This window comes from Phoxinus phoxinus (assembly GCF_949152265.1).
Source record: "Phoxinus phoxinus genome assembly, chromosome: 2".
Lineage (NCBI taxonomy): Eukaryota > Metazoa > Chordata > Actinopteri > Cypriniformes > Leuciscidae > Phoxinus > Phoxinus phoxinus.
The window spans coordinates 6,607,526-6,630,789 of NC_136877.1; the positions used below are offsets into that span (position 1 = coordinate 6,607,526).

General features: G+C 43.4%; 1 protein-coding gene across 1 annotated transcript in view; it reads right to left on the reverse strand.

Annotated features, from left to right (window-relative positions):
- Positions 1-22,250, reverse strand: part of galnt18b (UDP-N-acetyl-alpha-D-galactosamine:polypeptide N-acetylgalactosaminyltransferase 18b) — a 108,765-nt gene extending 86,515 nt beyond the window's left edge. The window contains exon 1 of the mRNA XM_079588250.1: positions 21,697-22,250. Within this exon, the coding sequence (XP_079444376.1) occupies positions 21,697-21,934 (238 nt within the window). The 5' untranslated portion in view covers positions 21,935-22,250. The remainder of the gene's footprint in view (positions 1-21,696) is intronic.
- Positions 22,251-23,264: the final 1,014 nt, after the last annotated feature.

Genomic DNA, 23,264 nt, shown 5'->3' on the forward strand with positions numbered 1-23,264 from the left:
TTATGCTCGGCTCCCAGAAGGCCGAGCCAATCAAATTGCCAGGGCGGGCTTTAATCGATGATGGACAGATGATCTGCGGTTACGTAATCACCCACGTCATCAAAGAGCGGTTGGGTTGAATTGGTTTTCAACAAAGATGACTGCAGCTGGAGGATTGAGATGTTTAGATTCGGCTATCGCATCTGTTATAGAATAACTCGACAGCGCATTAATTTTAAAAGACGAACAGAGAACCGCAATCAAGGCATTCGTCGATCGGAAAGATTTGCCGTTCTTCCTACGGGATTCGGCAAAAGTTTAATTTATCAGCTGGCTCCGATGGTCGCTAAGAAGATGGGACGGAATGAAAACCAATGGAAGGGATGTGCTCACGATCTCTTTTCTCTGAAGCCTCAGATGAACACGCTTCTTCAGCATGGTCTCGTTCGGTTAAGACACGCCTCATAATCAAAGCCCTATGGAGCAGTATCAGACTCACATTCTGCCCAGAATATGAGTATGACGAAGTCAGGCTAGGTCGTATAGATCTGGCATCAGAAATCACAGTCAACTCTCAACTTCAATCTTGATCTCGGATAGGAGTCGGACAGAGTATTTTCCTGTGGATCGCAAGCATCTGACCGGCTTATTCAAATTTAAAAGATCAGACAAATAAGAAAGCGCCAGACCATTTACGGATTTAAAAACAAGCAACAGTACTTTAAAATCAACTCATGTAAGTGTAAAAAATCCAAAGACATCCAAGATCTTATATCAGCTAAACAACCAAGCAAGGTTTCTAAACCTTGATTGTCAAGTCATGCTTTAAAGGCAAATAGATTTGGGTGTCATCTGCATAAAAATTAAAATACACTCCATGCTTCCAAAAATGTACCCTTCGCAGGGAGTTTGATTAACAGGCGATCTGACCAATCATAATCCGCCATTTGCCGAATCCGCCATTTTTGTCCGACAAAGCAGTTAGAAGAGTTAGTAGATAAGTAGTAGTAGTAACGTCTTTCCACGGATAAAACAACATTCCTTCTGATGTTCATTCATGTTTATTTGATGCTATAAATGAACTAGAAGGAAGAGATGATCGGTTCACGAGCAGCTTTAACTGAGGCTCTACAGCGATCTGTCAGACACATTAAAGAGCCACAAAATGGTATTTATTGTTTAAATTTCTTTTAAAAATTACTAAATAGGAAAGTTGAGACTTTGTTTCATATAAGTAACCCGATCTGTCCTGTCTGTCAGCGCGTTGTCAGTGTCCTCTGCTCCGCGATGTATTTTTCACTGCGTGTGAACATGGTGTGTGGCGTGAGAGCGGTGTAGCTTGTCAGACATAGCAACAGTAACTAAAGGGGGCGGGTCTTTGCAAACGGTCAATTGAAACTAATGGAAGGATGCACAGAGAAAACAAGGTGGGAGCCAAAATGGAGCCTTGAGGAACACCACAGGTAAGAGGGGCTACGGATGAAACAGAGCGTCCAATGACTACTGAAAAGTTAATGTTACTAAGATAGGATTTAAACCAGCTAAAGGCACTTCCTCGGATGTCCACACACTGTTCAAGGCGCGAAATAAGAATGCAATAGTCAACAGTGTTGAATGCTGCACTCAAATTTAAAAGTACTAAAGTTACTGAGTCGACAGATAGCAAAAAGTAATTTAATAGAGCAGACTCAGTATGTTTACAATGAGCTGGAACAGACCCAGAGAAAAGGCTCTTGTTTACAATCGATAGGATCCATGTCCCAACACTATTGAATATCTGATTAAAAACGAACAATATCAAGAGAAGAAGTGAGAGGCTTCAACTAAGCAACTATATACAATGCATAGTAATCGGTTAGAAAAGAATAAAAAAAATAGTGGAAATCAGTACTATTTTATCCACATAGAATCTATAAAAAGTGGAAGATTCAGCAAGATTGCCTGTAGGATTACAAACAGATTAAAAAATATTAAACAAAGTCGGCCACAGAATGATAGATAAATAGAAAGTTAAGACAGACGGACGGACAGACGGACGGACGGATGGATGGATGGATGGATGGAACTTAAAGCGTTAAAAAATGCAGTTGGGTGGCATACAGATCAGTGAGAATCACTTTATTACATATAAATCAATGGCTAAAAATAAAAAGATGAGACAATCTGATAATCAAGCATATCTGTATCAAGTGTACTCCTTCCCTTCCAGCTGCACAGCGGTGAATAGCGCCACATGAGCCTGTGCAACAGACAGTGAGCTCATTCCAAGCGTGTGTCTCTTAAGTTCAAAGAGTGACTGACTTCCTTTAGCTGTGCTTACTCAGAGATACTGCGCTCCGCTTGGCTCTGTCTTAATTAATGACTAATTACATCCCATTGCTTCTAATTAGAATCACAAATTCAAGAGTGCCGAGGACAGAAAGCGAGTCTGAATCACAGGCATCATCTGCTTCTCCTCTTTTTCTTTCTCATACAAAAAAAATAAGGCACGGGCAGCAAAACGTGTTCCACGCTAATCTCCTTTTTTGCTTGCTTAGACAATGCCAGAAGATAAACTCAGGACTAAAAATGTATTAAAGACTCAATTATAAAAAAGGGATATGATGGAATTAAAAATAATAAATGTCTTTAAATTATAAAATAACAAAAGACATAAGCCACTCAAGGCCAAGGGTTTGTCTAGGTTGAGGTGGTTTTAGGCACTTTGAGTCATACTTAACATCCCTAAGCCACAGTAAAGTCACGGTTACGCACAGTTGCTAATAGTGTTTATAAAACAGCAACAAGAGCAATATTTGAAAAGACTTTGGATTATTCAACCATTACTTCTGTATCACAACCTTTAGATATTATTCAAATATGCTGATTTGGTGCTCATTTATTACTGGTCCTCAATCATTAATAATAGTTCTTATTATTATCAATGCTGAAAACCGCTTTTGTTGCTTAATATTGTTGTGAAAATCATGATGCATTTTTAAGGATTCTTTGATAAATCTCTTTTCAACATTGACGCAGTACACATTATCAACAGTATCAACAACATCAACACAGTAAGCATCATGTGACACTGAAGACTGGAGTAATGATGCAGAAAATAGCTTTGGTCACAGGAAAAAAAATGACATTGTAAAATATATTTAGATAGATAACAGTCATTTTAAATTGTAATAATATTTCACACACATTTGCGCCAGCGCAAACCCTATTGGTGTTCCCTTTCGTTGTCACTTCGAGTTACGTCGAAATGACGACGAATGGGGTTCGCTTAGAAGCCTATCCTCTCCGAATATTAATAAAACGAGCCAATGGCAAGCAAATGCCATGGGTCTGCTGAATTTGCATAGCGTAACTCCGCCCCACAGTGTGGGTATATAAGGAAGTGAGCCGGCAACATGCAGATATGTTTTCGCTTTCGGAGCCAAGTTAATCCTTCACTCCACAAGCCATCCTGAGTATCATCTCTTTATTCCTCTTCGAGACGAGCTTCCCTCCAGGTGTTGGTGTGACAGCGAGTTCCAGCGAGTGCACATTCCCTGCGATCTGAGCAGTGATCTGCCAGTGTGTGTGTGTTCTCTCCCTGGTCGCTTCAGCATCTGCGGGGATCTTCCTTCTCTCTAAAAGAGCAAAGCGCGTGGCACGTCTTTTTAAAGATGCATCGCCCGTGCCCTTCTGGTTGTGGTCACTGGCTGTCTGATTTAGATGGGCACAATCGCTGTTTTGCGTGTTTGGGCTTAGAGCACGCCAAAGCAGCGCTTGTGGATGACTCATGTTTTCATTGCGGAAACATGACCATCGCGACACTACGGTCGAGACTCAGTGATCTCGAAAGAGTGAGAGTCCCCTCATCCACACCCCGATCTACCAGCTCTAGTGCAAATAGAGCTGGTACTTCGGCTGGTGGCCAGGGTGACCTGAGGGTGACGGTGTGGCAACAACAACCGACGATTCGTCCTCGGGCCACATCCCCCTCTCAAGTGCCGCAACCCGCGAGCCGACCAGATGATGCGCTCGATCAGTCCCGGCCAACGGTCGGCGGCGGACCGAGTGCGCCGTCTGGCGCTCCTAATGACGATGCTATGTCGATCACAGCATCACAAGGTGGGCAGGAGTCCTCGGGAGATGAGGGGTCGGCTGTGCTGCCGCCTCCGGGCGCGTCAGCATTGCCCGATCCTGATCCCGAGCTGACGGCCATGCTTTCCCGGGCAGCCGCGAGCATCGGGTTAGAGTGCAATCCGCCACCCTGCCCCGAGCGCTCGCGTCTGGACGATTGGTTTTTGGGGGCGGCCGCCGATTCACGTCGGCGCCCAACCCCAATGCCTTTCTTCCCGGATGTGCATGAGGAGGTCTCGAGGTCCTGGAAGACACCCTTGTCTTCCCGTGATCGCTCGGCGACCTCCTCCGCCTTCCTCCTCTCGATCAGGCGGCTGTTTACGGGTACACTGGGGTACCTATGGTTGAACGCTCTGTTGCGATGCAACTGTGTCCACAGAGTGCTTCTTCCCGTGGTGATCCTAAGCACCCCTCCAAGGCCTGTAGGTTTTCGTCGACCCTGGTGGCGAAGACCTATAGAGCTGCGGGGCAGGCAGCCGCCTCTTTGCATGCCATGGCCACTCTGCAGGTCTACCAGGCCCAGATGCTCAGGGACATGCACGAGGGGAGGACTGACCCAGGGCTCTTCAATGAGCTGCGTGCCGCCACTGACCTCGCTCTCCGGGCGACGAAAGTGACCGCACGCTCCCTGGGCCAGGTGATGTCCACTAGTGTGGTCCAGGAGAGACACCTCTGGCTCAACCTGGCCGATATGAGGGACGCTGAGCGGACTCGTCTGCTTGACGCCCCCATATCCCAGGCTGGCCTCTTCGGCGGAGCGGTTGAAGATTTTGCCCAACAGTTTTCAACCGCCCAGAAGCAGACTGAGGCTATCCGTCATATTCTGCCCCGACGGCCCGCTGCTGCCTCCACCCAGCCGTCGGTTCAGACGCCTCAGCCTGCTCGCCGCCGAGGGCGCCCTCCCGCGGCTCCCGCCCCTCCCGCACGGCCCCAGCAGCAGCCTTCACCCGGGCCGCGTCGTGGAGGACGCCGCAGGCAGGCGCCCCAGCCCTCTCCAGCCCCGCGCCCCGCTAAACGCCAGGCCAAGCGGCGCTCCTGAGACGGGCTGCTCAGAGATGGCTGTCAGTTTTTCTCAGGAGATGGTAGCAGGACCACTCCTTCCCCCGGTGGAGGGCCGGGGGAGAATCTTTTGTTCTCCACTCCCCGCTGCTCACCCACGGGTGGGCAGCACCCTAATGTGGTTAAAGAAAGAACTGATATCCCCATCTCTGAGCCCCCAGAAGGGAATGACAGTGCGCGCCGCCCACGGGCCCCGCCGCTCTCATCCCCTTCTGTCGCCAGACCCCTGCCAGAGCACGCCCCCGTGGAACGCTGGTCCTTCCCTGGCTCCCTCTGGCAGGACGCGGCTAATGACCGTGCCCCCACACCGGGCCGCTATGCCACCCACGTCCGGGCCGGTCATGCCGCTTCGCTGCACCCCCGGGGGGACGTCTGTCGTTCGCATGACCCCACTGGCACAGTCCTTGGGAGCCTGGTTAGAGCTTCCCAACCTGTCCCGCTGGCTCGCGCGAACCATCAGGCTCGGCTATGCGATTCAGTTCGCGCGGTCTCCTCCCCGCTTCAGGGGAGTCCGCTTCACTATGGTCGGTGGCAATGCCCCTGTCATGAGAGCGGAGGTCGCCACCCTGCTGGCGAAGGGTGCGATCGAGACCGTCCCTCCAGCCGCAATGAGGTCCGGCTTCTACAGCCCCTACTTCATTGTCCCCAAGAAAACCGGTGGGTTACGGCCAATCCTGGATCTGCGCGTCTTGAACCGTTCCCTTCACAGGCTTCCGTTCAAGATGCTCACGGCCAAGCGCATTTTCGAATGTGTGCAGCCACAGGATTGGTTTGCAGCGATCGACCTGAAGGACGCCTACTTTCATGTCTCCATTCTTCCTCGACACAGACCGTTCCTACGGTTTGCTTTCGAGGGGCAGGCATACCAGTACGCGGTTCTCCCATTCGGGCTGGCCCTGTCTCCTCGCGTCTTCACGAAGGTCGTCGAGGCAGCCCTTGTGCCGCTACGGCAACACGGGGTTCGCATCCTGAATTATCTCGACGACTGGCTAATCCTAGCTCACTCTCGGGACCAGGTTTGCGAACACAGGGACCTAGTGCTCCGGCACCTAGCCCGTCTGGGCCTTCGGGTCAACTGGGAGAAGAGCAAACTTTGCCCCGTGCAGAGGATCTCTTTTCTCGGTATGGAAATCGACTCGGTCGCCATGTGCGCGCAGCTTACGAGCGAACGCGCGCAGTCACTGCTGACTTGCCTGAGACAAATCCAGAGCAAGAGTGCGGTTCCACTGAAACTTTTTCAGAGGCTCCTGGGGCATATGGCATCTGCAGCCGCGGTAACGCCGCTCGGATTGCTTCATATGAGACCGCTTCAGCACTGGCTTCACGATCGAGTCCCGAGGTGGGCATGGCACCAGGGCAAGCTCCGAGTACCAGTTACTCCGACCTGCCGTCAGACCTTCTCCCCGTGGACGAACCTCAGCTTTCTACGGGCCGGAGTGCCCTTAGAACGAGTTTCCAGGCATGTTGTTGTGTCAACGGATGCCTCCTCCACGGGCTGGGGTGCCATGTGCAATGGACATGCTGCCGCGGGCTCCTGGACAGGACCCCACCGCCTATGGCATGTCAATTGCCTCGAGTTGCTGGCAGTACGTCTCGCTCTGCACCGCTTCCGGGCGCTGCTCAAGAACCAGCACGTACTAGTCCGATCAGACAATACCGCGACAGTAGCGTACATCTACCGACAAGGTGGTCTACGCTCCCGCCGTATGTCGCAACTCGCCCGCCACCTCCTCTTATGGAGTCAGAAGCATCTGAGGTCGCTTCGAGCCATTTATATTCCGGGAGACCTGGACTGTGCAGCCGACGAGCTCTCACGGCTTCAGCCTCTTCCTGGAGAATGGAGACTCCATCCCCAGGCGGTCCAGCTGATTTGGGATCAGTTCGGGGACGCACAGGTAGACCTGTTTGCCTCCCACGACTCGTCCCACTGCGCCCAGTTTTACTCCCTGACCGAGGGCACGCTCGGCACGGACGCTCTGGCGCACAGCTGGCCCCGGGGCCTCCGCAAGTATGCGTTTCCCCCAGTGAGCCTTCTTGCACAGACCCTGTGCAAGATCAGGGAGGACGAGGAGCAGGTCATATTGGTTGCGCCGCACTGGCCCACCCGAACCTGGTTCTCCGAACTTGTACTCCTCGCGACAGCACCTCCCTGGCCAATTCCTCTGAGGAAGGACCTCCTTTCTCAGGGACGGGGCACCCTTTGGCACCCTCGTCCCGATCTCTGGAACCTCCACGTGTGGCTCCTGGACGGGACGAGGCAGGTTTGAGTACCCTACCACCAGCGGTGGTGGCTACCATCACTTCCGCTAGAGCGTCGTCCACTAGACATGCCTACGCGTTGAAGTGGAACCTCTTCGTCTCTTGGTGCTCTTCTCACTCAGAAGACCCCAGATCATGCCCGATCAGTGTCGTGCTTTCCTTCCTGCAGGATGGGTTGGAGCGAAGGCTGTCTCCCTCCACCCTGAAAGTATATGTTGCCGCTATCGCCGCACATCACGACGCAGTTGATGGTAAGTCCGTGGGAAAGCACGACCTGGTCATCAGGTTCCTGAGAGGAGCGAGGAGACTACAGCCTCCTCGCCCTCCTCTCGTTCCCTCTTGGGACCTCTCAGTGGTACTAACTGCCCTGCAGAGTGCTCCCTTTGAGCCTCTGCAATCAGTGGAGCTTAAGTTCCTGTCAATTAAGACAGCGCTCCTGGTTGCTCTGGCCTCCATCAAGAGGGTAGGGGACCTGCACGCATTTTCTGTAGACGAAGCGTGCCTGGAATTCGGGCCGGCCTTTTCTCACGTGATCCTGAGACCCCGGCCTGGATATGTGCCCAAGGTTCCCACCACTCCCTTCCGGGACCAGGTGGTGAACCTGCAAGCGCTGCCCCTGGAGGAGGCAGACCCAGCCTTGGCATTGCTCTGTCCAGTACGCGCCCTCCGTGCTTACGTAGACAGAACGCAATGTTTCAGGACCTCAGACCAGCTCTTTGTCTGTTATGGTGGGAAGCTGAAGGGAAGGGCTCTCTCCAAGCAAAGGTTGTCTCACTGGATAGTGGACGCCATTGCTTTGGCTTACCAGCAGCAAGGTCGACCGTGCCCCCTTGGTGTGACGGCCCACTCCACCCGGAGTGTGGCCTCCTCTTGGGCTCTAGCGCATGGCGCCTCGCTAACAGACATCTGCAGAGCTGCAGGCTGGGCGACACCCAACACATTCGCCAGATTCTACAATCTCCGAGTGGAGCCAGTGTCCTCCCGAGTACTCGCTTCAACCAGCCGGTGCTAGGACCCGCTCAGGTGTCTTCGCTTGCTCGCCATTCCACTCCACGGACTGGATACGTGCGATATTCTCCTCAGGTGAGCCTGATAAGCCCTGAGTTCCTCCAGCGCTGTTGACGTCAACGCCAGAGTTATGCCTCCGGCAGCTTTCGCGTTGGCTAGGTGCCACCATGTGCATGGTTCCCCCGCTGGGCGACCCCCACGTGTGTATTTCCACTGTAAGCCTCCTTCGAGCATGTGTCTTTCCCTTGGCAAGCCAGTCTGCCACCCCTGGGGTTGAAATACTCCACCCTACGGGCTGGACACCCCAGTGTTCTCCGTATGCTCCCCCCTCCGGGTCATATGTGTTTTCTTAAGTCCCCCCCCCCTTCGGGCGGGCACTGATTCCATATTTCCACTGTGATATGCTTCCCAGTGTACCTTGGTATTCCTGTGTTAAGTAGGAGTCCTTCGTCCGTGCTAGTCTCACGACAGGGAGCTCAGACTTAAGCAGGGCACTGGAAGACAGCCGAGGTGGCGTGATTGGACTGGGAACCCCATTCGTCGTCATTTCGACGTAACTCGAAGTGACAACGAAAGGGAACGTCTCGGTTACGGATGTAACCCTCGTTCCCTGAGTAGGGAACGGAGACGTTACGTCTTCCTGCCACTTCCGCTGTACCGCTGGAACAGCCTGAGTTCAGCTTGGCTCCTTCAGCGAAGAAACATATCTGCATGTTGCCGGCTCACTTCCTTATATACCCACACTGTGGGGCGGAGTTACGCTATGCAAATTCAGCAGACCCATGGCATTTGCTTGCCATTGGCTCGTTTTATTAATATTCGGAGAGGATAGGCTTCTAAGCGAACCCCATTCGTCGTCATTTCGACGTAACGTCTCCGTTCCCTACTCAGGGAACGAGGGTTACATCCGTAACCGAGACGTTACTACTGTCAGGATTGTCACACATAGTGAAAAACTAGCGCTGAAAAGGCATGGACAGGGTTATTACTGGGGCTGACCATATTGCATATGCATTTGTAGGAGTTTCCCTTTCAGACACAAAATGTATGGGAGGAGACTATTTAAATGAATTACGCAACACGATTTACTGAGGTTTGCGCTAGTCAATTTATTGCTGTTTGCGCTGTTATTTAACGGCCAAAAATTTCTTAAACCAGACTTTAATTTGCGCTGCTCTTGGTAGATTGCGTTGGTGATTATGGAAATTATGCGTCTGTGTTCTTTAATTTGCATGTCGTCAGTAGATCGCGCGCAGAACTTTATAGACATGGATAGAAATGTTCCGTCATGGTTCCATTGAGGTGATCACTCAGAAAATCTCTATATTGGTTCCCAGTGACCCTTCCCTTTGAAGGGACAAGTGTGGATCCAAACCATGCCAGCCTGATGCTGCTAAATCCAACTTTATTAATCTGTCTCAGTGCCATGACAAGCAAAATATTTATAGTTATGATGTCTTTCCTCACAGCACTCTCAAAGGCAGGCAGGCGGTGACTGTGCTTTATAGTGAAACATGACCTCAATTTGCTCTTCAGCATGCCAACTGTTCCTCCTGCACCTTTAGGAGTTCGGATTCCTAAATAAGAAAATTTGCACTTGTGCATTTTTCGCAGTGTGGCGGACCCTGATATCAGCAGGTTACTTTCTCTATTAGAGATTCAGTCGACATTGCAAAATAAGGTTGACTACTGTGATACCATGTTTTGACTCCCCTTAAGCTTTCCAAGCATAACATCTATGAATGTTTTGAACATGGATAAATATTTAATGAACTGGATTTTTTTTTTTTTTGTCCACACAACTTCGTTAAATCTGGGTTGAACAGACATGCAAATCCACTTACTCTAGAGCGCTATAATGAATGCAAATTTTTATTTTGTTTACATCAAGGTATGTTAACTCTGTCCTATTTTTTGTAGTTAGGTCAAATAGTTTATTCCATGAAAAGCAGATGCATGGCACAGAACAAGCAGGCATTCGCATTGTGCTGCTTTAATTCTAACCTATTCAAATCATCGCAGCATGAAAGCTTTTGAGATACTGCATAACCTTCCATTGTGCATGAGTGTGCACTCAGCATGAAGAGCAGGAAAATAGTGTGTTATTGTCTTTACAGAACTGAATCGAGAAGACAAGCAGGCTAAAAGCATTTGTCTTACACAATACAATAAAAACTAAACAGCATTACTGTTGTAGTTATGGCTGCAGATACAAAAAAAAAAAACATTTAAGGCTTATACCCCTGGAATGACCTGTTTTAAAAGGGTAACAGATCAGCCGGATAAAATGGTAGGTTTTATTTTTTTTACTGCAAAGTTCAAGGCAACGAACAGAGGCAGAGGAAATGAAGCGAGCAATTCTATTCATGAAGTCTTAATGTGTCGCTCTAACACCCAATTACAGCCAAGCGTGGCTTCTGATTATATTAGATATAAAGTACTGGCTATTTGGTTGTTGTTTTTTCATTCTGTTAGCAGCCTTCTCTGATTTAATTTTCATTATCATGGACTTTTAGTTTGTTTTGTATCATATCCTACTGTCTTTGTTCGAGTTTCGCGCTCTCTTTAGTTACTATGGCAATTAATCTGATCATCACACCTGTTAGACTTTTAGTTCGTTTTCAGTGTGCACTTAAGTTCTTTGTTTCCTCAGTTCAGTGTAGTTTGTGTATTATGCACACTGTTACTTTGTCCTGGATTATCCTGTGTTTATTATTTTATTAAAACCTTTGTGTTGGAAATCTCTGTAGACGTCTAGATCTGTGATTTTAAAGGTTCCTAATGTTGTTTTGGAGTTCCCAACAAGGGGTTTACATGCATCCAAGGTAAAAAAAAAAAAAACGTAAATTTTCTCATAATATACATTGCACTTCACCACTTTTCACGATACTGAAACAGCTCGATAAGAGAGCGTCCTCTGCTCTGATTGGTCAGATGGCCCAGTCTGTTGTGATTGGTCTACTACCTACAGCACGTGTCGTAAAAGGAAACACTATTACCATATCTGAATTTCAGCTCCGAATCTTCCTCAGCACCTGTGATACGAACCCTAATGGTGCGTTCACACCGGACGCGAATAGCGCGTCAGGCGCGAGTGATTTCAATGTGAAGTCAATGCAAAGACGCGTTATGCGCGTAAAAAAATCCTGCAGCGCGAATGAGGCATAGAGTGCGGCGCGTTAAGCGCGTTACGCGTGAATGATTCATGTAGTGCTTTTTGTGCATTCATGCGTTTGACGCGAATTCGCGTCGGCCGCCCGAGTAGAAAAATCTGAACTTCTGCATCAATTTGTGCCGCGTTAACAAATCAGGAGCCTGCTTGCTTCATGTGGCATAAAGGGACATAGGATTATGATCGCTCCGATGCGGGACAGCAGGTCATCAAACTGGGCGCGGGACAGGAGGAAGTGAACCTAGGCTCTTTTTGTTAATCTACCCGAGTCAAACATTCGAGTAAAAGCATAATTAGAATGGAAACGCCACTTTTAAGATTGACCGTATTTTCGTTTTAGGTCAAAATGCCTTTTGAATGGGAGTGCATGGGGCACTACAATGATAGAATCAAAATCGCTATTTTTAAAACACTAAGAAGGCTCGACACAACATGAAACTGTGGGCTCTACACATGAACTCCATCATTGAATTTATTGTTTGTGTACACAAAGTTTCCTAAAAAGAAAGGTTGTGTACGACTTACTTTATCCGTTAGTGTTTCCGGTGGCTGGAATTTTGTCAGTCAAAAGTAGTCGATCTCCGAATGCAACGTAACACGAGGAGAGTAAAGATGGAAAGCTCCTAAAGCTTGTTTCCATATAAATTCACGGATAATTTGTTGTTTTGTCGTTAGTGAAAATCAATATTGACCTTGTATTTGAAAAAGGATCCTCATATAATAATGAAATGATTCAGTGATACAGATCGACTATTTTTGACTGTTCAAAAAACCTTTCATTTTAGTAAACTTTGTGTACACAAACAATGTAGTCAATGCTCAAGAGCCCCTGGTGATACTTCGAGCACAGTTTTATGTTGTGTCGAGCCTCCTTAGTGTTTTAAAAAATAGCGATTTTGATGCTATCATTGTAGTGCCCCATGCACTCCCATTCAAAAGGCATTTTGACCTAAAACGAAAATACGGTCAATCTTAAAAGTGGCGTTTCCATTCTAATTATGCTTTTACACGAATGTTTGACTCGGGTAGATTAACAAAGAGCCTAGGTTCAATTTTGGCAAAAGTTACCCTTTAAATTACCACTAAATGTAATGTAAAAATAGGAGAAATGAGCAGCACAATTAAATATACAGTATCGACCAATATGGATCAATGTCAAGAGCTACTGCTACTTGAAGTTGAAATTGAGTTTTAGAATATGTTGCTGTCAATGCATCTGAATTCAACAAGGCCAGATTTAGCATATGGGTATTCGGGCACCGTACAGGATTGAATAAATATTTTCAAACAGCGTTAGATATGGCATAATGCCCAAAGTCATTGCCTGCTGAGGCACAATGCCTGCTGAGTCCACCAAACCAACATTGCACAGTGACCAGAGGTTTCGCAGACGGGGTGTCCAGAGGAACAGCGACGCATTATTACACCGAATAAGCCTATGGTACTTCATCTTGCTAAGTTACAGAAATTTGACTTATACAAAACACATTGAGAGACCACAGTATAGAACTTAGTTACTACCCAACTACTTTTTTTCAAGTGCTAAGTGTGTTAAAACACTATAAATTCATGTCGTATGTGAGCTGTACTGATTAATAGCCTGTCTTTCTGGATCAGGGGCTTTGCCGTGTCTTTGTTTAACAGAGCTCATTGTGATTATCACAGGATAAACCCTCCAGCGAGGCCATAAATCAGCCGTGCCGAGGCTCCTCACGCACACAGCCATCTGTCAGTCAAAAGGCCAGATGAGGGCAACGTGAAAAATTTCGAGTCTCTTCCGAGGTGTGCCGTGTACAGCATCTCTGCTGCGTTTCCATGCCTTTCTGTTGAGGTAATTAACCCCAACCCGCTGCTTATTAGAGGAGACTCGTAGGGAGCGGAGGATGAGAGGAAATGAGAAATCACAGCTTCTTGAAAAAGCAAACGCAGTCCTTGGAGACGGTGTCATCCGCTTGACTCTTCAAATCAAATATTCCATAACATGTATTCCTTCTGACTACATCACAGTTAGTTAACGTTCATAAATAGGTCATACAGCTCAACATTTCTCACCTACGCCACTGAAATATGTGACCCTGGACCACAAAACCAGTCACATGGGTCAATTTTTAGAAATTGAGATTTATACATCACATGAAAGCTGAATAAATAAGCTTTCCATTGATGTATGGTTTATTAGGATATGGCCATATTTGGTCGAGATATGACTATGTGAAAATCTGGAATCTGAGGGTGCAAACAAATCGAAACATTGAGAAAATCTCCTTTAAAGTTGTTCATTTATGTTTGCGATTTTGCTGCATTCACTCACAATAAATGTTTTATATATTTACGGTAGGAAATTTACTAAATATCTTCATGGAACAAGATCTTTACTTAATATCCTAATGATTTTTGCCATAAAAGAAAAATCAATCATTTTGACCCATACAATGTTGGCTATTGCCTCAAATATACCATGTGACATGTGACTGGTTTTGTGATCCAGGGTCACATATAATAAACAATAGAGAAAAATCAGTTTGCAGTCATTTGTATCTTTCAACACACTTTTACATTAACCTCAATAATAACACTGACTGCACATCATAACTTCTCAAATGAATTTCAATGTGACCTGCAGCTTTTCTTCATGTCCGTTACATTTATGTTGTAACAAGGCTTTCTTAATGAGCAAAATGTAAAAATAATAGTGTGTTCCCTCAGGTTCTTTAAAAGCTACACTTCTAAAAAGTTTTTAAAAACGTGTTTCTGATAAAAAACCAAACTAACCTAGCTGACAAACTTATTCATAGTCTAAGAATTGAATTAATAACTATTTTTGTCAATTGCTTACAACTTACTGCTTTGATGTGGGTGTTTTTAAAGTGGTAATACCATAACTAACTTCTAAAATAAATTCTGTCCATTGTGTTCATATATGTGCACTTGAAATCAGAACGGATGAACCCGGAAAAGTGAAACAATGAATAAACAATAAACAATGGTGAGAATTTCTCATCTAGCCAACAAACTGTCTGAACAAGTGGACTAAAGTTCAATAGCCAAGTACAAATATGCAAGGAATGTTTCGGTAACGCTTTACAATAAGGTCTCATTTACATTAGATATTGAATGAACTAACATGAACTAACAATGAGCAATACATTTGTTACAATATTTATTAATGTGTGCTTATATTAGTTCACAGTGCATTAACTAATGTTAACAAATACAAATTTTGAATTTAATTACGTATTAGTAAACATTGAAATGAACATTAACTAAGATTAATAAATGCTGTCGAAGTATTGTTTTTTTCTTGAAAATCCAGTATTCACAATTCGTCACATTTTCGAATTTCATATTGACTTCAACATTACAGTTAAAAAATGTGAATACTTTTCTGTTCTATGTCAAAGAGTGTTTGTCATAATCAATAGCAGGATCTAGAAAATGTTCAAATCCTATTCCACAGCAATTCTATTCCTGCTTCTTCTTCTTCTGCAGAATTGCATCCTTCAGCTGCCATGAAATGCTGTTTTCTTGATGTGTTTAAATGTGGCGCAGCACTTTGCATAAAAGCTAAATGCAAACGGTATGAGATAAACAGAATGTTATGAGCTGAGAATATGTCCGCTTCCCTTCGCTCCTCTACACAATGTAACTACACAATTGAAAGAGGGACTAAGTGATTCTGTTGTTCTTTCTCTTTGGCTTTCAGCAGAAAATCCACCACAGCGCTAAAGAGCTGCTGTGCAGAAGCGTGCTGCATTTTCCTCAGCTTGAGGATGACAGGGAGATCAGGCAGGCCATCCTCCAGGCTGTTTGTACCAGGTGGTGGAGCCACAGCTGGCATGCACCTCTTCCACATAAATCATTCATTCTGGAAAACACTTGTATGCAACAGAGAGAGAAGCGATGTAAAGTCTGGGATCATGAAGTGCAGAGCAACCTTTGTCGGCACTGTATTGTAAGATACAGATTTGGCGCTTAACAGTGGACTAAAGTCATTCTGCCCTTTGGAAGATGAATGCAGATAAAGCAATATTCTGGTAAAGTTAAGCTCAATGTTAAATACCACTCATCCCTAATTTTCTTTTAAAAATCAAGGTCACAATGAGGAACTTACAATGGAAGTCAACGGTGCCAATTGTTAAGCAGAAATGTGAAGCGTTAAAATGTTTCTTACATTAAAGTGGTCATGACATGTTTTTATTTTTATTTCTATATGTTCCCTGAGTTTCACTGTTGATACAAATTCCAAATTTATTCCAAATTTATAAAATACATATTCCAAATTTATAAAATAACAAATATATTCTGACTCTCTGTCTGAAATGATCAGTTTTTAAGGGTTTGTGGTAAACGGCCACTCGTCATTGCGTAGGAAACATTATCAACGCCCATTCGCTATTTCATGCGAGTAAGTGTTTTGAAAACATTATCATATAAAACCGTCCTTTACTGACAAAGCATTATGAAATCATTTACTTACGGTTTGTGATGCAGCTGCTGTCAGATCCAATACAATTGGCTTCATCTGCCAACAAAAGTGTCTGATGTGATGCGAGTCAGGCAAATGTCATTCATTAAGGGACTGAACGCCAGTGGGCGGGGCCTACAGTGCAATGATGTAAAACTATTCGTCTTGCTCTGGAGCCAGTCATATGCAAATGTTTTTTTTGCCTGTGTGATGTCACAAATCCCACGATATCAAAATGAGCCATTTTTGGAGCTTGATTGAAACTTGCAGGATGTTTTAATGTTTGGTACAAAGGCTTCTTATATGTGACCCTGGACCACAAAACCAGCCACATGGGTCAATTTTTTTAAAATTGAGATTTATACATCATCTGAAAGTTGAATAAATAAGCTTTCCATTGATGTACGGTTTGTTATAGGATAGAACAATATTTAGCCCGGGATACAACTATTTGAAAATCTGGAATCTGAGGGTGCAAAAAATGGAAACATTGAGAAAATCTCCTCTAAAGTTGTTCTCCTTTAAAGTTGTTCATTTATGTCTGCGATTGTGCTGCATTCCCTCACAAAAATAGGAAATTTACTAAATATCTTCATGGAACATGATCTTTAATTAATATCCTAATGATTTTTGGCATAAAGGAAAAATCGATAATTTGACCCGTACAATGTATTGTTGGCTATTGCCACAGATATACCCGTGCGACATGTGACTGGTTTTGTGATCCAGGGTCACATTAAAGCTCAAGACTCTTGTCATGACCCCTTTAATTCTTTTGTGAGAAAATGTGCATAGTTTGAGCTGTAAAGTTGTTCTGAACATTTGTACAGTCTTTTTTATGGGTTCACAGCAAATAAGTTGTAAAAGTGGATATGTCTTTACATAGAAAACAGCAGTAAGTGATTTAACGGCAAGGTCATATAAAGGTTGATTCCCAGGAAAAGCTGATCAATTGTATGGTGAAAGCATTAGTGTGAATGATTTGTTCACACTAAAATCATGTAAACACATGTTTATGTATAGTGGAAAACTATTGAAACCGTGAGTATTTCAACACTTCTCGGCATGAAAAAGAAGTTGCGAAGTTGTGATCGTCTTTTCTTCTCTGTTGTCATGTATATCTGAGTGAAACAGCTTTTGGAAAAAAAAAATTATGCAGGGCAGGAATTGATTTTGTCCATGGGGATAATGCTGAAGGGATGATGTCAAAACACAGAAGAAGAATTTGCCAGTGGTTCACTTGGGATTTTCCAATGCTTTTATAATGGGGTTTTACAGATTAGGAGTGAAAAAAGATCTATGGTAAGCATAACTTGATACTTTGACAATTTTTACTGTTTACACCTGAAGATGCGTTTTGGTCGATCTGATCACAAGTAGACGAGGGAGACACATTCCTGTTTACACCTGGTGTTTTAATCCACCTTTTGTGTCCACTTTCAACTACTTATGTCCTGATTTCTTCAAGGGAAGGGTTTATGTGCAGGTAAATGTATTTTTTCAGAACTTTCAATCTAATGGAGAAAATAAGCTCGCGCAATTTACATATGAACCCAACCGGAGACGACGGAAAAACATACGGAGAACATCAGTTTTCGTTTCTTCTCTAACAGCCGCAAGACCAGCTGTGAGTGTGTGTGTGTGTGTGTTAGAAACCAGGAATGGAGAGATAACATTGTGCTTGATATGTTTTTCGTCTTCAAACCAAACTTGGGTCTTCAGCCGACAGCCGTCTGGCTAGCCTAGCGCGCTTCCCATAATGTTTGCGCATGAAGTCAGTAGACGGAGAGAAGACGGTCTTTTGTGGCTGTTTGAACATATTCGATCACATGAGCGTTCCCAGCAAACAATAGTCGTCATTTCACCGTCTAGTTAACTATAGACCCGCTATAGTCCGCCTATGAGTAACCCACTTCTAGCCAATATAACCTTGAATAATGTTGTTTTTGCCAAAATAACTTGTGATATGTATGATATTCCATCATGTAAGCAAAGTCAACAGTGATAAGATGTTTGGTTTCATTTCTTTGACATGTTCATGTTCTATTATTGGGCTATGGTTTAGACGTCTATTAAATTTTCATTGACAACCCAAATTTTGCCTTGTTTTAGCCTAGACACCAGGGCTGTGTTTGGACGGCTATTACACTCTAAAAAAATGCTGGGTTGTTTCAACCCAATTGTGGGTCAAATATGGACAAACCCAAACATTGGATTAAAAATGCATTATAAAAAATCAACCCAATGGCTGGGTTTGTCCATATTTGACCAAAAGTGGGGTTAAAACAACCCAGCAGTTTTTAGTGTAGACGTCTTTTAAATGCAAAATTATTTGCTAGGTTTACACTACGAAAGCAATCCAGTCTAATGTGTTTTTCACTACCTGGAAGTAGTGGAAAGTGGACAAGCTCAAAACATTTTAAGCCACGTTTCCACCGGAACTTTTTTCCCAGGAACTTTTTTTGCCCCAGACCGGTTGCTTTCTGCGTTTACACCGCGGTCTAAAGTACCGGGAAGATAATAAAAAAATGCGCGCAACTGCTCCTCCCAGTCTGCGACGGACAGTAATCAGTTTTGAGCGCCACATTTATAATAATTATGGAGGAGATTCAAACTGTGCTGTAGTTGTGTTTGTGATGCGGACATTGAATGTGAGATGGCTGGGACGAACGCGCAGAAAATGTCCTGTTACACAAATAAGCTTAATAAAGCCTGAACCTCGTCGTCGGTCCAGCTGTGTTTTTTTTTATTAAATATTTGCAGACAGACAACTAATGCATGAAGCCACGAACCGCAATAGATTTTTAAAAATGCCGGTTAAAATAGAATGCTGCGTGGAGTCCTCCAGTAAAAATGCGGCGTGAACACAACCAATCAGCATGTTCAGCGCACAAGTCCCGCCCCTGAAAGTTCCTGAACTTTGAGAAAGTACTACCTCGCCAGCAGGGACTTTCGGAGGGGGAAATATTTACCCGGAACTTCATTTAGACCCTGGTTCCTGCGGTGTAAACACACCGAGTACCAGCCCAAAGTTTCTAGTTCCTGGGGAAAGTTCCCGCGGTGGAAACACTTTAGACCCAGTTTACATCTGTATTTACACTCTAAAAAATGCTGGGTTGTTTTAACCCAATTTTGGGTAAAATATGGACAAACCCAAACGTTAGATCAAAAATTAAATTAAAAAATGTAACCCAATGGCTGGGTTTGTCCATATCTGACCCAAAATTGGGTTAAAACAACCCAGCATTTTTTAGAGTGTAGCATCGCACACTTTTGATCCCATCGACCAAAATGCATCAAAATCCACCAGGTGTAAAAGGGCCTTTGATTTCATGGCTACCCATTCACTTCAATTATAAAAAAAATTATTACTAATCTGAAAAGACCAAGGTATCTCAGATAAACGTCAACAATCCATGCCATGAAACAAAAGATCTAGTGTTGAAACCCAAAAATGCTCACTAACGCTCTTCTCCAAGCCCATTACTGAAGCCCACAGCCGTTGCCAAACAGCTCAACGTGTCTGCGTCTGTAGCTCGGGAATGTTTGCTCTAGTTATCATCTGTGGCTGCCTCTCAGCTCAGCGAGGTTTGTTTGCACCCTTGACTCAGTTTGAGCGCTACACTGCCTGTCAGCAACCCATATCAACAGTTAGTAAGCACAACAGAATCATCTCTCTAACAATGAAGTGTGTCTTTTATGACAAATCACAAAAGGATGCCATTAATAGAATTATATTGAAGACTTTCTTGAACAGCACAGGATTTCTATTCATAAGATATTCAGTGAAGCAGACAAATCATGCTGTGCATGTTGTAGACTAATAAAGCAGAAACAGAACAGCAAATTGCTTGTGTTCTCTCAGATCTGCAACAAATTAGTACTTTCCGAAGTAGCTGAAAACGAATCCGGAATAATGCTTGTGCAACAGTGAGAAACTACAAATGCTTTCTTGTTCATTTGGCAGATGCTTTTACTGGGATGGTGGGTTAGGCTGTATTGCAAGAGGAAGAATCCACCATTTGCTTTTGCACGAATATGATAAAGATCAAGCAATATATTCACAAACGACCCAATTTTGACCTCAAACATGTAATTGAAGTATCCACTCTTAAAAATCAAGGGTCCAAAAGGAGGCCAAAGAACCTTTTGGTGAAAAGTTCTTAAAAAAAAAAAAGTTATTATTGTGAAGAATATTTAAATAATCCAAAGAACCCTTTTCCACTATAAAGAACGTATAAAGTGCAATGCATTGAGCTTAAAGGTTATTCGTTGAACCCTAAATGCCAATTAAGAACGCTTATTTATAAGAGCGTATCAAATAACAAATGGATTGAGGATGAAAGAAGTGCTGAAAATCTAAACTATCTGTACAGACAGAAGCAATCAGTCACTTTTCATAATTAATGTTCAGCCAGTGCCAAGTTCATTAAACAAGAGTCTCTGAAGAGAGAAGGAGAGGAGTTTGCAATCATCAGTGGTCTTTGTGAAGCTGCCAGATCACGAGTGGAGGTCACACCTGCAGAAAAGTGCCATTAAAGAAGAGGCAAGGTGCAATCAACCTGATTCAACAGGACAGGACAGATGTTCAATTGATATTCAGGTCATGATGATGGAATTCCATAGATTCTTCTGTTTATCACCTGAGAGGAAGAAACTCTCCACAATGGACTGCTATTTCAGAGCAACCCTCTCTCCAGGTCATGTATGTCCACAGTACAGACAAGTATGTAACCACAGTGTCTACAAAATACTGAAGTTACTATAGTTACAGTTACAAGAACAAAACATATATCCCATACTGTATAGTATATTTACAAACTTGTCATATTTGTCATTGTATAGAATTTCTTTTTCTTTGCCTGCTAAACAGCATTACCAAAGAATTTTGAGGAAATTATGGCTACTAAAAGGTATTTTTCAAAGAGCAAATGCTGTTTAAAAACTGTACAAAAAGTCCCTGAAAGCTTAATGCACACGGTTTTAGTAGCTACAATAAATGCTATACATTTTGCAGGTAACTGGTTAGCATGATAAGTCTTTGTAAGGGCGAAAATTCTGTTGAATTATCAATGAAAGGTTATATATATAGGAAAATAATTCATAAATGGGATATAAGATATGATATAGTGCTTAATAGTGTGAAAATAATTGTAAATCTATGAGCATTTTGGCCAGTCTCACTTTAGAAGTCTTTGATTATTTATACCAGTTCTATAGCTTGGTTGAAAACAAATATAGCCTAGGCTACAATATGAATATCTCCGTTTTTAGTGTTGACTGCATTAATCAAGCTCAACTATACCCTAGCTATTGTTAACCGTTAAAAACTGTTATTTAATGTATTATTTATTTATTTGGTCCAAAACTAGTTAGCCCGTGCTGTGAGACATATTAATCTTGCATATGCAAATTTCTATTTTATTTATTTTATTCTAATATTTATCTAAACACCCCTTCCAATCACCATTTGCTTAATAAAAAAAAACGTTTAAGGTCCTCTATTCGTGGAAAGTGGCATTTAACTTATTTTTTGGCACATATTGCTGAATTTGTGGTTGTCAGCTTTAGCCAATTCTCATTGTGAACATTTTTAGACGTCATATTTGTATGCACAATTATTAACCACACATTGTCTTACCTTGTATATGCTGATTAACTACAATCTCCAGTCGATCCAGTCGCTCTATAATCCGCAGAGTTTCTCCTTTCCTGTCGCCTTCCAACTTTTTGGCTGGGACAGGCATCGGCACTTTGATGTACACATTAGCGATGTAATTAGTCACCCATCCGACGTACAAAAGACACACTATGTTGGTCATGCCACTTAGTATCACACATGTAGACACCAAAGTTTTGGTTCTCCTGGTGCAAGCCATTCCGACATCCCTCCATATAGAGTCCGAGATACAGCGGACAAGTGCGCCTGTCCTCAACTCTGCATGCGCTCCGGTGGAGAATCACGCGCTAGTTCGGTCCTCGCGCCTGACGCAAACACTACAGCCCGCGCTGCATTCTGCCACAGATTCCAACGACTTGAAATGTGCAACTATCGTCTTGTTCCAACACGACTCGCCGCGTCCTCCATCTGCAGCGGTATAGGAAGGAGAGTGAAGGTGCGCGAGTGTGTGTGATTTGATCCTGAGCCTGTTGACCAATGAGATGAGCTGTAATCTATGGGACCAATTGCACAATGATCCAGTAACAGTAAGGAGGTGCTTTATGAAGACAGAAACTCCCAAATGTTTCATATATATTTTTGTATATATATATATATATATATATATATATATATATATATATATATATATATATATATATATATATATATATATATATATATATATATATACTTAAGGTTCAACACTGTGTAACATTTATATTAAACATTTCGGTTGGACTTTATTTTATGGTGTCATTGTTACAGTGTAATTATATATTTAAGTACTGAGTAATATTAAAACATGTATTTTCTATAGGGTTAGGGTAGGATTAGGATTTGGTTTAGGGTTAGTTGCATGTAATTATGCATAATTTACTGTTATTAGCTACTATGCGTATGTAACATGTAACAAGGACACTGTAAAATAAAGTGTTACCAACATTTCACACAAATCTATTTTACATACATGTTTTTACTTTTTACATTGTTAAAAGTAATATCTATTTTTTAAATGTCTGCATGTAATTATAGCTGTAATTAATTTATGTAATTACATCTATAATTAAGCTCTTGGCCCTTCCCTTACACATTAAAGGAATAGTGGTAACACTTTAATTTACAGTGTCCTTGTTACAAATCTTACATTTGCTTGCCATAGCAATATCTGTAAATCATGCATAATTACAGTACATGCAACTTGCCCAGACCCTAAACCACCCTAACCCTATAGTAAGTGCATGTAGTTAATCAATATTACTCAGTACTTAAATATATAATTACACACAATGACACCTTAAAATTAAGTGTACCCGGCCGGAATAGTTCACTCAAAAATGAAAATTCTGTGTTACACTTTATTTCAAGGTGTCTTTGTTACATTGTAATTATACATTTAAGTGCTGAGTAATTATAATTAACTTCATACCAGGGTTAGGATGTAATTATGCATCATTTTATAGTTTTAATTAAATGTAACATGTAACAAGGTCACTGTAAAATGGACATTCACTTAACAACACTGGGGATGACATAATAATAATAATAAT